General features: G+C 36.6%; 1 protein-coding gene across 1 annotated transcript; it reads left to right on the top strand.

Annotated features, from left to right (window-relative positions):
• The first annotated feature begins 8,210 nt into the window (after nucleotides 1-8,210).
• LOC113296408 (F-box/kelch-repeat protein At3g06240-like) lies at nucleotides 8,211-9,131 on the top strand. Its single transcript, XM_026544720.1, has one exon. The coding sequence runs from the start codon at nucleotides 8,211-8,213 to the stop codon at nucleotides 9,129-9,131; it is 921 nt and encodes a 306-aa protein (XP_026400505.1).
• Nucleotides 9,132-17,464: the final 8,333 nt, after the last annotated feature.

Consider the following 17,464-nt stretch of genomic DNA (forward strand, 5'->3'; position numbering starts at 1 on the left):
CAGCGTAAACAGCCGTAGTCAAGTGTCGTAGGAAGGAAGCAGTCTTATATTATCGTTCTTTTCTAGACACCTTCTGTTAGTCTCAGAACCATTGTTTTATAATTTTTAACTCTTTTAATCATACTTTGAGCATCAATAATGTATTTTGAGATTATGATTAATATGAGTAGCTAAACCCCAACACTGGGATGATGGAGGAAGCCATTTTTCATGCATAAGATAATTCTAATAATTCTTTTATGACTATTTGCATTGATATTTAATTGATTTATGATTTTTATTGAATGAGTGTGATTTTGTTTGATGGTGTATGCTTGGTCTATGTACTTTTGATACATCATGCTTGTGAAATACAGTCATTGCTTTTAAAAAATCTATTTTTGGCAAAGAACAAGAGTCCATATTTTTAATATTTGGACTATAATTGATTGGAATTATTATTTGAGTCACATGAATGGAATTTGGTGGAATCCTGAGTCTCAGTACCTCTCGATACTGTGATAACCTTTTGTGAATATATTTTCTTTATTTGTTTTCTATTTTTGAGTCTAAAATCGAGTCTACACAAGTCCGAGTGAACGACACAATACTTACCACTATCTATAATACATCACCTGGTCAAAAGTTTCAGGTCGCCGAACTGTGTTTCGGTTTCCTGGTAATCAAATGACGGTTGCCGAACTAGATGTTCGGTTTCCTGCTTTGAGTTTGTACCTAGCCGAACTTTACTCTGTAGCCTTTTCATTCAAGATAATGTTGCACGCTACTTATGAACCAAATATAAAATTGAAACACAAACCCAATTTAAATAAATATAAAAGTGTTATACATACCAAACTCCCTAACTAATTGTTCAAAACACACAATATCCATTACTAAGATGTAGGGTGGATCTCGAAATATATGAAATATCTCCCTCCAAGCCGTACATACGACTTTTTGAAACTACAAGAAAAAAAGGGATTAAACGACCGCCACGACGAACTCTTTTACCACGAGTGTTGTGTTGAACTCCATCATCAGTTGGGGATTGAACTCTTTTACCACGAGCGTCACGGCCTGAACCTTATCCTTGTTGTCGACCCCTCTTCAATTGCTTAGACCGACTCTCCTCGACCATTCTTTGAGATATAAGTTCCTCCCACTGGCCATGGAGCACGGTTTGTTCCTCTGGCGACATCGACTCTCCACTACGGGTTCTAGTCATCCATTTCTTCAACAAGTTCTTACCCTTCTTCACCTGATTCAAATTTTAACCACAAGTAAATATATTTTCTATAATTTGTAACGACTTAAAGTATAAATATAAGAAATTTTCTTACCACATTACCCCATAACCGAACGGCTTCTTCTCCACAAATAGGCATCTCCTCTGAGCTCTCTTAGCCTCCCTATCCTTTGCCTTTGCCTTCGCCTTATCAGTACGAGATTGTTGTTCCTTATTAATCATAAAGGATGACTAATCTCTCGATACCCACTCCAGGTAATCTTCTTCACATGCATTTACATCTTTTCCACAAGGTACAAAATCACCTTCAGGTATGTAGTATTTCTTTAGATCATTCCAATGTTCTACCGTAGGAGTTGGTACGTATTTTAGGATAAAATAGTTCTTGGTGTTGTTTGTTCCTCGAACCTGCAACTCGAAATTTTCTTTCTCCACGTCTGGATCCATTTGGACACAATAAAGTTGTCTTAGTACTCTCTTTGGATTATAGAATGCGTAACCGTTAGGATACCAAATTGGTTCGTAGTAACCCGAGACGAATGAGTAACCTTGCATTTCGTCTTCATGTACGTCTTCATCATGGGGTACCGTGTAAGGGTGAAACACCACACTGTTCAGCGTCAAATCATCCAATTTCTCCCTCAACGAAGCCAACTGCTCTTCTTTAGACTTCTTTTGTGCATCCAAAAACATCCATTTTCCTGCTGTAGGTTGGTCATAGGGATAAGGTTTCTTTTCCATAGCCAATTTCAGTGAAGGGAAGTGGTCGTAGATCTAAACTTATGCGAAAACAAAAATATTAAACACAAAAATGAAATTGAATTGGAAACAGAAAATCTTAGCGAATAAGAGTTAAGTAACAATGTAGAAGGTCACCTAAATAAGAGTTAAGTAACCTCCAATTTGAGTTGTCTTAATTCTCGACCCTTTGCTCATCTCTCCTAAAACAAATGCAAGCACCCCAGCGGCCCAAGAGTAGTTGTTGATCACATTGAGGTCCTCCAAAAGTTGTAGATAATGCGCATCCACTCTATTTCCAGAAGTGTCGGGAAAAATGACAGTTCCTAACTGATATAACCAATAAGCAGTGACATGATGCTTAAGAGTCTCCTCGTCCATCACCAACCGTCCGGTCTTTACCTTCTTAGCTGTATCCGCAAATGCTTCCTTCAATCTTACCATCTTGAATTTCTTCACCATCTTCTTCGAAAATCCATTTTCTTCCCTTGGATTATACTCATCTCCACGTTTAGGTTCCTTCACGGAACGTCTAAACTCACACTGGGCCTTTCTTGGATCCCATCCAAGAAACTTTAGAGTCAATGCCTCAAGAGCTTAATAACTCATCGATTGGTTGTAGCCTTCTCGAAGACATTTACCTTCCACGGTTGGCCGGTGATTCTCATGAAATCATCGGTATTAATTGTCATCTCTCCAAATGGAAGATGCATGGTATATCTCTCCGGATAATACCTCTCTAGAAATGCAGAAACGACGACAACAATGTCAAAGTCCTTATGTGCCAACTCAAGGGCTCTCCATAATACGCATTATTTAACCTTGTCCTAAAACTCTTGACACTCCTTCGAAAGATCCAAATTGGAAGCCTTTTGACGACAAATAAGACGAATTGCATCCTTATGATCCTACAAAAATAACATCACCCTGTTCATACTTAACGAAACATATGTCCACAACATCTTAAAATTGTTTTACTAGTTAAGAATGAACTTAAGAATACCTTTGTCGCATTGATCTTGGTAACCCATGAGTGTTTGTATCCAAACAATGTTCTCCTCCATCAATTGGAGTACCATAAGTTGGGATCACCGATGACAAACACAAATCATCCGGAGGAATGTGTGAATATCTAGGACCCGGAGGATTTGGCTTCCTTTTCTTTTCAAAGGGAACAATTTCTAGATTTTGCAAGTCCTCATCTTGTTCCTCTTCCTCCTCTTCTTCATCTTATTTCTCTTTCTCATCTCCCTCCCCTCCCTTCTCTCCCTTATCTGCATCCCCTTCTTCCTCTTCCTCATCTCCCTCCTCTTCCTCTTGTCCTTCTTCTTCCAACTGCTCTTCATCTACATCTTCAACTTGTTCTTCAATCTCTTCATTTCTAGTGGCTTCATTACTAGAATTCTCAGAATTTTCTTCATTTCTAGTGGCTTTTTCAACTTGTTCTTCAACCTCTTCATTAATAGCATTTTTAGCACTTTTACCACGGTTTCGGAAATCCAAATGTATTCTACCACGAGGGGTGGGAGTTCTCAAATCTTCATCTAGATGGGGATTAGATCTCTTTCCTTTCTTCCTAATGAATGGAAACCACAATATTAGCTAAAAATAATATTTTCTTATCAAATAAATCAATAACATGGGACTAAATCAAACACAAGTTGTAAACAGACTAAAGTTAGACAAGCTTACATGAGTTGTGAAATAACCGAATTAACAGTTTGGTTATCTATCATGAGTGACGAAGTAACCAAACTACATATTTGGTATTAACAGACCATAGTTCGGTTACCTATTAAAAATTGCGAGCTAATCGAACTATGTTATACCAAAGTTCGGTTACCTATATAATTTATCGGCTACACCGAACTAAAATTTCCCATACTAAAGAAGAAGTTTGGTTAGGCATTTCTAGGGTTTTGTTTTGCGAGCTAACCGAACTACATAGTTCGGTTACTTAAATATTTTATAGTTTGCCGAAGTGTTCTTGATTTGGGAAATTACGAGCTAACCATGCTATAAAAAAGTTCGGCTACCTATATAATTTATCAACTACACCGAACTCAAGTTTCCCATACTAAAGTAGAAGTTTGGTTACACAAGATTTTATTTCGAGCTTACCGAACTAAACAGTTCGGTTACCTAGAAATGTAAAAAGTTTGCGACATTGCCGAACTGTTCTTCATATTGAGAGTTCGGTTACAAAAAAACTAGGGTTTTCAAATTCCCCCTAGCCGAAATGTCTCCTGTAACTACAATTTTCAATGGGTTTTGATGATTTCTTATCGATTTCTTCAACAAAAAAACAAATTAAAAGGAATGGGTATGAAGGAAGTTACCCGCGGATTTGCATTTCGATCGAATCAACCTTCCCGGTTCCTGTTTGATCTCTAACCTTCGGATGAATTTGTTTATCCGTTTGATGTTTATTTGGTCGATCGGCTATACTTGCGAGTCCCGGACTCAATCCTGGAATCCTTGGAGTCTGCATGGAACGCATTGTTATTGATTTGATTAATCGAGGATGAAATTTTTTCGAATCGACGATTACTGTCGATTACTAACGAAAAACGGTTATGGAAGAAGAAGAAGAATAGAAGAAGTTCAGTTACTAACTGATTAATTTCAGTTTTATTAGGATATTTATTTAGGGTTAATGTTTAGATTAGTGGGTTATTAGGATTAGTTATGGGCTATCAGGATAAGTTAATAGGAGGAGGACAGATTAGTCTCCTCTAATTATTAGGACACCCCATAAGAATTTAGGGTGGACATTCCTATCAAATAGTAGTCCCCCACCATTTTGGAGTAGTCCCCAAAAAATGGTTCTTGCTTAATGACTTCCTCGCCGTGAAATCAAAGTAGTGGTACATGCCCATAACTAATTACCACATTAGCCGACGGCTCATCTTCCTCGGGTACCATACTACGACATGGTGATCAGATTCGTGTACTTTCTACAAAAGCACTAAAATAATATTATTAGCAAAATAACGGGTCCTAACTAATGTAAATATGGGTATAATTGTGTCGCACTTATGTACTTATCAATCAAAAAGCTTGCGGGCAAGTGTAGGAAAATGTGCTTCATCAAACTTGACATTTTTGGACAAATAAACTCTTATAGTCTTAGGATCAAAACATTTGTATCCTTTATGAGATTGAGAGTAACCCATAAAATACACAATTTCCTTCTAGGTTCTACTTTAGATTGAGCATATGGCTTTAACCAAGGATAACAAGCACACCCAAACACTCTGAATGTATCGTAATTAGGAGAAGAACCATAAAAAACTTCATATGGAGAAATGAATGAAAAACTTGCAGTTGATTGTCTATTTATAAAATAATTTGCTATCTGAAAAGCATCAACCTAGAAAGAGCCAGCTAAATTTGCTTGAAGTAATAGAGTTCTGCCTTCTCACACTAGGTGTTTATGTTTGGACTCAGCCACCCCATTTTGCTCAGGGGTATGTGGACAATTATATTGATGTTGAATACCACTAGAAGTAAGAAAATAGTAAAATTGTGTAGATATGAACTTCCCACCTCCATCAGTTCTAATTATCTTAATGTTCAATGCAAAATATTTCTGGACTTGAGTTGGAAAACCAATAAAGACTGAAGCAAAATATGATTTTCTTATTAATGGAAAAATCCAACAATATTTGTTGTAATCATCAATGACGATGTTACAATAGTAATTGTATCCACTATTAGATGATACAAGACTTGGACCTCATATATCCATATGCAATAGTTGCCATGGTTTATTTGACACATAAAAATAAGCCTCAAATGGTAGCTTATGTGATCTACCTAAATGACAATCATTGAAGAAAATAGGTTTTTTTGAAAGGTTAACAACTAATCTATGACATACTCTTTGTAAAAACTGAAAATAGGGGTATCTAAGTCTTTTGTGAAGAGTAAAAGCAAAAACTTGAACATCGGCAAGAATAGTAGGAGAAGCAGCATATGAAGTATCAGTTGTTGTAGAAGCACAAGAAGTATCCGACAAATGCTTTTGATAAAGATCATTCCTAGTCTTCCCTTGGAAAATACTCCTCCCATATTTGAGATCCTTAATTTAAAATTTTTCGGACTCAAAATTTTTACCACAGTTATTTTCCTTAGTAAAATTGTGAACTGAACGAAGTTATGAGAAACAGTAAGCACATGCAATATAGTTGGTATAAGAGCTTTATATTTAAATAAATTATTTGTAGAAGTACCTATGTCATATATTGAAATACCTTCACCATTAGTTGTAGAAACCCGTTCATTAACAGTATAGGATTGGAACTCAGTGAGATCATACGAATCTGAAGTAATATGATTTGTTGCTCCACTATCAGCATACCAAGGATTCCCATCAAGAATATCAGCAGTAGCCATCACAACATGAAAATTCTGTGGATTGGCCTACCATGATATGCAAAATTCATTATGCGACTGCATTCAATAGATGCATGACCATTCTTGAAATATATCTGGCAGAGAGCCTTGAGCTTGTGACATTGTTGGTGTAACTTGTGAATTAAAAGGATTTCTCATAGGAAAAGATGAAGCCGATCAAGTGGAGGGTAGTGAAAATTGAGGAGAAGTTTGATAAGGAAAAGATTGAGATGGTGGAGGTTTTATGCATAGTGGATCTTGTATGAATGTGTAATTGAATCTAGGTGGAAAGTATGATGGAGGATGAGAGAATCTTAGAACATAATATGATTTGTGAGGTCTAAAAGCAGTAAATGCTTTAGTTCACCAAATTGAATAACCGTTTTGGATCTATCTTTCAATATAATTTCTTCACTCATTAATAGATTGTGAAGCTCTCCAATCGTAACAGGTGGATTTCTAACTCTGATGGAAGTAAATAAAGAGTAGAAAGCAGAATCGATACCATTAAGAACATAAACCATCATTTCACTATGTCCAATTTTAGATGCAACAACAAAAAGTGAATCTGAGATCTTCTTTATTTCATTCAAATAGTTAACAATTGAAGTATTACCATGTTTTAAAGAAGATAGTTCTATCATGAGTTGAAGAAACATGAAAAAATCTTTCCCCAATGGATTTCCATAGATCATAGGATGTTGTTGGTCCAACAACATAAGAAATCACACTTTCTGATATTGTTGATTGTATCCAAAGTATCAAATTTGATCCTCTTATTTTCAGTAAGTATACTCCAGATTGATAGTTTCCTTAGGTTATGCAATTTAAGTAGCATAGACGTATTTGATAGGACAAGGATAAGATCTATTTATGAATCTGAGAACATTAAAATTTTTGAATAAAGGTAAAAGTAAAGCTTTCCAGGTTCGGAAATTATGATCCCGGAGTTTCAAAGGAACAATACGAAATATAGACGAATTTGAGTGGACAAAGATAAGATCCATTTATGAATCTGAGAACATTAAACTTTTGAATAAAGGTAAAAGTAAAGCTTTCGAGGTTTGGAAATTATGATCCTGGAGTTTCAAAGGAACATTACGAGAAATTGTATTAAGAGGAATCGAATCCATTACAAAACAAAAAAACAGAATTCAAGAAAAGTTGTAGATTTAATGGTGGAAGCAAAGAAAGTTGGAAATCAGGCTCTTCGGCTCTGATACCATAGAAAAGTATCGAGGAAAGAGGAAAGTAAATCTTGATAAACCCAAAACAAAGAAGGGTACATTTTCTTGTAGCAGACATGAGCTGTGACACATAACATTCGGTAACAAGCCGATTGTAATGAGCAGAACGGAACAGAAAAGCAGTTACAGTTACGGTCAATAACAAATGTTGACGGTTGACATAACAGAAAATGATAAAGGCACACTAACACTCATTACAGGGACCTAAATCTGCATGTTTACACTTTACTGGAATGTAGGCTGGAGCTGAACCACCATGTACTCGCCCGTTTTAACCCCAGACTACCCTATAAATTTTTTTTACACGAAATAAGAGTAAAAAGAAATTACTGCACCTGGGACTATTTACAACACAATTTTCGGTTCTATATTTGTTTCCCTGTTTAACTCTTTCCGGACCAAAAATAAATCCCGAATTCCATCACTCCGTTTTCCTATAAACCCTAGATTGAGATCTCTCTAAACCATTCTTTCAGAATAAATACCTTGTTTCTTCCACTTCCAGGGTTTTATCATTCATTCATGGAGTATTTCAAGTTTCTCCCCGTGGAAATCGCATTAGAGATTCTAACTGGTTTACCAATAGAATCAGTTATGGAATGCAAATTAGTAAGCAAAACCTGGAGAAATCTTGTTCGTCATTCATCGTTCTCAAAGATGCACTTCATCGTCATCTCTCAAATCCTGATTTTGATTCCGATAAGCTAAGTTTCCTCACTTTGACTCGGTCTGAAATCGGAAATAATGAAAATTTTCAGTATTTAGAATATAATCAAGATAACGAGTCTACACCAATTGAAAGCATTAGAAGGATTAATTTAACATCCCCGTTTATCGATACTAGAATTGTTGGTTCATGTAATGGGATTAATTTAACATCCCCGTTTAGCTATACTAAAATTGTTGGTTCATGTAATGGCTTGATATGTCTTTCTTCTGGAGGCAGATCTTTGAAAGTACGACCTCATTTGATATGTAACCCCATCACCAAAGAATATGTTTTGCTTCCAGAAATCAGGATAAATTGTGATATTAGTGAGTATATTGTGTCCATGAGCGGATTTGGTTATGTTTCTTCGACCAGTGAGTACAAAGTTGTAGGAATGTTTATGTTGAAGAAGACCCATCTTCTGGAAGTCCACATTTATACTATAGGCAGTGGGTTTGGATGGAGAAACATTGGAAACTTCGATTGTCATATCAACAATTGTTCTTGGCAACATAGACAAGGTATCTTTGCTAATGGAGCTCTTTGCTGGCTGAAGCTGAAGAACGATATATCCGAAATCATTGCCTTTGATTTGTCTCAGGAAATCTTTTGTGAAAATCTTTTGACACCTCCCTCGCCACCAGAGAGTTATTCTTTAGGTAACAAAATAGGGGTTTGGGACGGGTTTTTGTTTTTTGCTATTTGTTCAGTTATCGAAGGAGTCCTAAGTTATGACGTGTGGCTACTCAAAAACAAGAATGGCAAGCATGGCATGAAAGATCAGGGAGAGGAACATCAGTCATTCATTTAGAGTCAAGAGTTTAGGGTTTATGATATCGAATTATTAGCCATTACAAAGAGTGGTGGTGTTCTATGCCTCTGGGATAAGTATCTCAACTTTTACGACCTAAAAGCCTCAACCTCTAAATGGCTTGTGGATTTGAAGAAACTGGTAGTTCAAGTATTACCTCACAAGAATACCTTAGTTTCGTTGAAGGACTTAGGGGAAGAAGGTACAAAAAAAATGGAGTAAATAGAAGCCATGATCAGCCACTGAAGCAGCTTTAAAAGGATGAGATCATACGCACTTATATACTGGTAATCTCCATTGAGCTTCTGAAGTAATATTCATATCATTCTATAGATTTATGAATTTTTTGAAATTGAATACGTGACCTTCGTGTGAACCTAAATGTTATTGACTTGTGTTGCTGAGTAATATATATATGCATAGATTACTTCTATTCTGTCTTTGTATTGTCGTCCCAACTTTATGGGAGTGCTTTTTATGTTTCCTTTGCTAAGTGTGCATTTTGTGAGTGACACGACTCTATTTCGATGGGTGTGATGACTTTTTCGTCTATACATGGGAATCGAGGAAGCATAAACTCTTTTGAAGTTTGTCTTTATCCATTCATAAATTTCACAAGAACAGGAGAGTCAATTATGCACAGATCTCAGTAATAACTAAAATGATTTATGTTATCATTCTGTCATCAACTACAACCAGCTGAATTATTTGTCGTCAATATGCTACTTTTCCATCTCTATGGGAAAGATCAATGAGCAAGGTACCTTGCAGTTGCAGGATACAACCAAGATTAAGAACAATCACTCTGTTGGCATCGAGGATTTTGACATCTTCATTTAATGAGTAAGTTTGCACATAAATTTTAGTTATCCACATACATAATTCCTACTTCCAGTTTCAGTTGTATTAATTTTACCTTTCCTTAACTCTGATTCAGTTAGGTTTCAAGTTGTACCATTTCTTGACACAAGTTTCTGGGGATGTCTGAGCCTGTTCACAATAGCATGGATATATATCTAAGCTTTATTCAGTAGCCCAACACTAGCTCTGCCAAAATTGTTGTTTATGTCTCATTCCTTAGGCTTCTGTACCTTTTTTATTGTTCTTATTATTAGCGACTTGAGAGATCCGAGTGAAGAATCCTTAGCTCACAGTGTCCGAGGTAAAAGCTTTTGAAGCACTCTAAGGAGTCACACACTGATAAATCGTTGTTGGCCTCCATATAAGCCTCTTGTGCTTCTGCTAACTCTAGGAATGTATTGTTGGTTGATGCGACAAGAATAAATACAAAGTAATTATGGAGGAACCTCACAGAGATGGTAGCACATGTTAAACTTCTTGATAGCATTGATTGTCCAAAAATATTAAGTCTGACTATGTAATATTATTAATATCTGTTTCATGTTCTTCATTAATGGCTGAAATCAGCCGGAAATTTACTGGTAGTTTTGATGAATTGGAGTGGTTCAACGGGACATCTTTTGTTAAGAGAACTATTGAAAATTTTGTGCCGATGTTACTTCAAGAAGATCGAAGCTTGTTTAAGGTGTGCCCCAGGGCAGAGCATTTTGTCGATAAAGTCTGCCTGCTTTGAAACACCAGAAGGTTCCCGCAGGCTTTAGAGGAGTTACCATGTTCACAAATCGTACGATGCATTTGAAAAGGTACGTATTTAAATTCCTTCGCTTATGATTTTCTTGCATTTTACATTTATATCGCTCCCATAGAGTACATGAAAGTAATTCCCAACTCGAGCAAGTTATACATTTGCTAGGTCTACAGAGTTGAGGATAAGGATTTACTAGGCACGAAAGCATACTCTTATGTTCTGCTTAAAACTTAGAATGTTATCTCAGAGGTGCGTTGGACAGGAATTATGTTTCTGTAGCTCCTGAGCTTTTGGAGGAGATCCATGTCCAAACATTATGAAACATCTCTCACTGATCGTGACAGGGTTCTTAGGAAATCAAGAAATTAAAGGCATCACAATTTCGAGGGTTTTTCTTTTGTATATAGGTTGTTTGGATTCTGTCACAATATTTATGATCTGAAATTAAACTTGCAACATTAAGACGGAGAATCTATTTAGATTAGTCACAGCACTTACCTTTTTCTTTTGACCCCCACGGCATAGCCATCACGGAGTTTATGATTACTGCAGATATATTTGTGTCCTGCTGTTGGAAGTAACGTCACTTCTACTTTGCCAAAATTGGAAATATAATGTTTCTAGCATGAAAATGAATAATATGTCGATTAAGTGATGGTATGCAGGACTATATCATCTTCCTTCTCCCATGTCCTGGTTTAAAGATTCTGGAATGGTTTTTGATTTCCTAACAGGTGAAATATGCTTATGGAGGGGTTAAGATAGTATTCGGTAGCCAAGCTATCTGTCTTTGGGTGATTACCGGTTTACATTGGGAAAAAAGCAATTTCAACGCGTTGGCAGAATTTTTATGATATATTGCACTGAACTGTCAAGGTTTGGCTTAACTTTTCCTCTAGATAGACAGAGAGCTTGCAACCCTGTTAACATGATGTAGTTAACTTGCCCCGCTATGGTCTACTTGTTCCTTTTGGTTCCATCCGGAGCAGTAGGATACATAGATGGCGGCTTTGGTCCTACAGAATCAATGGTCGAGAGAAGGCTTCAAAATTGGCTTCTGGTATCAGTCGGCTTTTGGTATCAATCAATGATCGGGAGAGGGCTGAGAAATTAAACCTGGAGAATCAAGTCTCTGAATGAAACTCAAGAATGATATTAGGAAGTCAAAGCTTTAAGAAAATCTGGCTGTGAAGCCAGGTGATAAAGAACGATGGATGAGTAATTTTACAGCACTTAGTGACTGGGTTTCCGTTGAGTTATAATTTTGTGAAGATCTTCCATTTTATTTTGTTAAATGAAGGCATTTCTGGATTATAATTTCAAGTCCTTTTAACATTGTTGTATTAGGTGGTCGGGACTTGGGAGATACTGCCATATGGGTTTGGAAGCCTTTAAACAAAGAGGATAAAGTCTTCTTTGGGAGCTAAATCAAATCTTTATCAATGTATTTTGAATATATTATTGTATGCTGGATTTGGTGGTTGGAAATCTGTACTTGGATTCAGATGTCTAAGTAAATTGGCTAAAATCATTTACTGGTTATGCATTTTAGAAGAAAGAAATCACCTATGTATTTCTTGTCCTCAAAATAAGACATCTCTTGGCCAAATACAGCCATCATCAATGCTTCAGCAAGTCCAGGGCGTGCCTCCATGTACGGCGTGCTTGTTTGGAGACTTGGTTCTCGAAGACTTTCCTAGCACTGTCTAGCGGAATGAAACGACAGGGTCAGACATCAGAATTCCTGCATGAAATCGTCCTGCAAGTCAGATCTCAAGATGGAGTGCTCCAGCACCATCAGTAATATTCTCGTGCGACTACTCGATGGTACACACGCCATAGAAATCATATTTGGACAGATGCGTAAGCCCTTCAACCAGCTTGGGCAGGTCACAGGCAACCTTACACTGCACAGCAATACAGACGACAGAACAATTAGGGCAACTGTGTTACCACAACTTTTTGCATAACACCTGCAGTTTAGAGTAACGGAAGCACCCTAGTCTATTACTATGATCCAATCTACTATAGCTGGCTGGCTCGATATGGGAGACTGCAACAAAAATTTCTGCTCCGATTCTAATGTTCTATGGGTATGTGGAAATCTAGAAATTTATTGTTTTTTGAGAAGCAAGCTACTCCTGTTTAGTGCATTCTTGTTGGCTCAAATTCTCTATTCAGAGATTACTATCAGGTGGAGGTAAAACTCAATGAACCAGTCTTGATCTCAGCTGAAGGCCAACCTATTTGTCAGCCTCCTCCTGAGGATTTGTCAAGCTCCACTTTGATGCATATACAAGAGACTTCTCATCAGCTTCAGAGTGTTTTGTGTGTGGGAGAAAAGATGTGTACTGCATTGAAACTGTAAACCTTAATAGCAACAAATTCAAGCATACCGACTCAGAAAATAGTACTCCTTTAAGAGAAAAATATGAAATCAAGCTGTGTACTCCAGGTTTTACTGGTTCATCCTTAAAAACTCAATCTATATCTAAGTTTCCTTTCTAAGGAAAGAACCAAAACTGATATTCTAATTTCCTGCAACTAAGTTCTAAACCATGCCATTCTAGCTCCAAATTGATATTAAGGATCCTTATCATTTTTTGGTGCTACATATGCTTTTTATAAAGATCATCTTAGTTCAAAAGGCACCATATCTAACGTAATGCAGTACAAACTAGTGAACTAAATGTCAGGTTCATAAATTCTGCAGTCATGGTATCAGTCTTTACTGCAGATAGTCAGAAGCTCACTACAGATAGGGACAGCAGTGCATATAAGAGAACAGTAACAGCCATAGGATATGTTTAATAAATGGATGCTTGCTGCTGCTAAACGTAACATGCAAGAAATAACTGTAGAAATTGGTCAGAATGCTCTTATGAAGCCAAATCTTGGTAAAACGTATGCGATGGGTGTACAGGAGGCAATTGCTAAGAAGAAATCTTGATTTTGAAATTCTTCATAACTACTAAGGGTTTGATGCTGAGCAAATGCTACCTCCAAAATACAAACTGGTGCAAAGGGTTAGTAATAGTCCCGAAGTACAATCTTGCACGAAACAGTTATGGACTAACCAATGCCAGGTATCCCATCCCGCATAGTCTCAGGCTCTATCCTTTTTTACCATCATTGCCAGCGCTGGTTAATCTTGCAATTGCAAATATGGTTAAGCTTATTAAGTCACTTCATATCCGAAAGTGTAAAGTGTTGGAACTTAGAAGAGTTGAGAATCATGAATCAGGTGAGGTTACTTTGTTCAAAATAGTGAAAGGCTTTCTTTGTGTATCTCCTTACGGATGATTAACACGTCCTAATCCTGGCTAAGCAGGGACAACACTAGCTGCCTCTTAACTTTCTAACATGCACTGTCAATACACTAGACAAAAATATGAAAAACTATGAATTTACATCCCTGTGATTATGTATCAGATAAACAGTAAGAAGTAAGAAAAAATATATTCCCTCATACTACTGAGAAAGCCCCCGCATACCGCAATTTGGCTGCATTTACTAAGACTAGCATTGCCATGTTATGTGCCTAAAATCTCAAAGAGTTTGTCTGCAGCAGTTTGATGACCCAAGAATATTGTAGACAAAAACAAACTAAATAGTTTCTCCAAGGGTGAAAAGACACTAAAAAAAAGTTAATATTTGATCAAATGAGGCAGTTTAAAATTCAAAATGACAAACTTGTATGTTACCTGTAAGCATATACCCAGGAATAGCATCGGTACAGAGAAACAACTTGCCAAGTTATGATGGCCAATACCACAAGATTAACGTGTACACTAGAGGTTGAACTGACAAAAACTACCGCTGCAATCAAGGTCTAAAATACCGAACTCGTTCTTGACAGAAGTTTATACAGCAACTTCAATCGACATACCAGAAACTATTAGATAAAGTGGCGTGTTCAGTCAAGTCAGAATTAGTTGACTTGACTTATTCTTGTAATTGTAAGTGTGTGAGAAGTCTGTGTAACACTACAACAGGATTGGTCTCTTAAATAGGCAATCATAACTCTTGTAAGAACTAATCTTTTCTAATGCAACCTTTACCCGTTTCTCATGGTATAGTGGGAACGATACAATTCTAAAAATTCTTACGATTCTTCTTTACAAACAATATTTTATATATAATTTTTACAGCAGATTTCAGAATTAACAACCTAATTTTCCATACAATTTTTTACGATTCTACATTTTTTTTTTCAAGCTCAATCTTTACCTAGTTTAGGTCAAGATTTTTCATCAAGAACATCGATCAAGATTTGGCTTCCGTTTTCTTGGTTCGCCAACAACAAATTTGTGATTCTGGTTGTACATGTCTGTCATTACATGTCAAAGAATAAGAGAAATGGCTAGTTCTTCCGCTGCTCAAGATGGTAATTCTCTCAATTTTTCATTACCATTCTCCAATATTATAAATTTTGTTTCATCTAAGCTTGATTCAATGAATTTTTTACTTTGGCGTGATCAATTTGAGTATATTCTGATCTCAACTGATCTATATGGATATGTTAATGGTGATGTAAGGGAACCTTCTAAATATAATGTCGTCGATGAAAATTCGATTTTAAATCCACAATGGGTGTATTGGAAGAAGGTGGATTCTTTTGTTATGAGCTGTTTAAAAGCTACTTTAAACACCATCTGTTTCTGGAGATGTGCTGGGTTTGTTAATTGCAAGAGAAATTTGGTCTTTTCTTGAAGTAAGTTTTAGAAATCATTTCATGGCTAGAAATAGCATGTTAAGGAATCCGTTTTTTAATGTGAAGAAGGGTAATCTCAGTGTTCTTGTATATCTACAAAATTTGAAGAGCATAGCTGATTCTTTGGCAGCAATTGGAGAGAGGGTTTCTGAATCTAATTTAGTTATGTATGTGCTTAGGAAGAGAGTATGATACTTTTGTGGTCCCATCACAAAATAGAGAAGTACCCTTTACTTTTGCAGAGTTAAAACCCAGGTTATTAAATCATGAGCAATGGCTTCTTTCTCAACATCAGGATTCCAGTTTGTTTTTTAATGCTCAAAATCCTTCAGATCTTTATTCAAGAAATATGGGTTCCAGTGCTGGAAATGGTAAGGCTAAGAATAAGAGTTCAGGAAATGGATATAATAACAAGAATTTAGGCATTTTCATAATCCCAACAATAATAAGAGCAATTCAAATTACAGACCTAATACTTCTTATGAGGGTAGTCCTAGTGATGGAAATGTTAGAAGAGATTATTCTCAAGTAGAATGTCAGATTTGTAGAAAGAAGGGGCACTATGCTAGTAGGTGCCACTTCAGATATTATCCACCAACATCTGGTTCAAATTCAAATACTGGGAATGTGACAGCAAACATAACTCAACAATCAGCTTTTACTTCAAGTGAAGATATGGGTTATTGGTAGGCAGAGAAAAGATACCTACAACTATGTTATAGACTGCAAGTGTACAGTGTCTAGTATATAGAACAGGGCAAATACAGATCGAACCATAGAGACTTAGAGGGTGTAAAACTGAAATTTCTTGATTTTCCTAACTGATTCCTATAGTGGAAGTGACAAGAACTAAGCAAAGCAAGACTGAGATTGAGTTGGGAAACACTAGGGTCTTGAATCCACCTTTCTCCTAGGCTAAGTCATCCTAGTTCATGCTCTTGTCCCTTGTATAGTTATCAGTGAGCTTCTAGGCTCAACTGACTAACTAGATGCCAGTGGAGGTTCAATGCCTGCTGCTCATCAAAGGGTTGGGTTTAGAAAGGAAGCTAAAGGCACTAAGATGGTCATCTTCCTAATATTAGCTCATTTTCTCACTAATAAACTAACCAAAGGTCAACCACTTAGGTTTTTTAACAAACCTAAAGGATATTCAATCATAGCATTCTTAGCACAACAAGAACAGAACATGAATCACTTAGTAATAGAATTATGGTTTCATCTAAACCCTAGCAAAGATGATTAGAATATGTTGAACTAAAAGAAAATGGAATTGAAGTTAAAACAAAATGCAAAACTAAAAGAACTAAGAGTGGGTGCACCGGCTAATCCGGGCATACCCCTTTACACATACCCATCCCTCTAATTTATAGTTACAACCAATTTCCTCCGAAATACCTAATTTCAGAAATTAGGGTTTATAAAAATATGAAATAAACTCAAAATCACTCACCAACTATGCGTGATTTCTACTCTAACTCTTCCACCCACGCTGCTGCTGCCTCTCCTGGTCCAAAAAGCTGACTTTTCTGTTTCTAGAAGTCATTCTGAAATATTATTTCCAAACTGACTTCTGACATTTTGACTTCCAGAAACCGAAATGCAACTTCTGATTGTGCATCCAAACGCGCTATCATAAAAAGTTAACTTTTCGACTTCTAAAAATCGTTTTGGAATCCTCTACCCAAACTGGCTTTTTTGTTCTCGACTCCCAGAAATACTGAGCATCAACATGCGCTATAAATAATTTGAGCATGATTTACTTTATTTGCATGCCACACGCTTGTTTATATAGAAGCAAGTCATGACGCAAGAGCCATTTTTTTTTCATATTGAGGTTCATTGAATTGATTCAAATCGGAAACCTTCAATACATGCCAAGGCCAATCCTTCAGCTGTACCCGCCCATCAACAATGTGCACATTTGCAGATTTCTCTTCAGGGGTCTTGGGGATTTAGTCTCGGATATGAAGAGAACATCCAATTTCGGAATTTTGATGAAATAAAGTTTGG

The sequence above is a fragment of the Papaver somniferum genome, chromosome 7 (assembly GCF_003573695.1).
Source record: "Papaver somniferum cultivar HN1 chromosome 7, ASM357369v1, whole genome shotgun sequence".
Lineage (NCBI taxonomy): Eukaryota > Viridiplantae > Streptophyta > Magnoliopsida > Ranunculales > Papaveraceae > Papaver > Papaver somniferum.

Excerpts from the sequence above, each read along its gene's own strand:
- LOC113296408 (XM_026544720.1), top strand. The coding sequence starts at position 8,211 with ATGCAAATTAGTAAGCAAAACCTGGAGAAATCTTGTTCGTCATTCATC.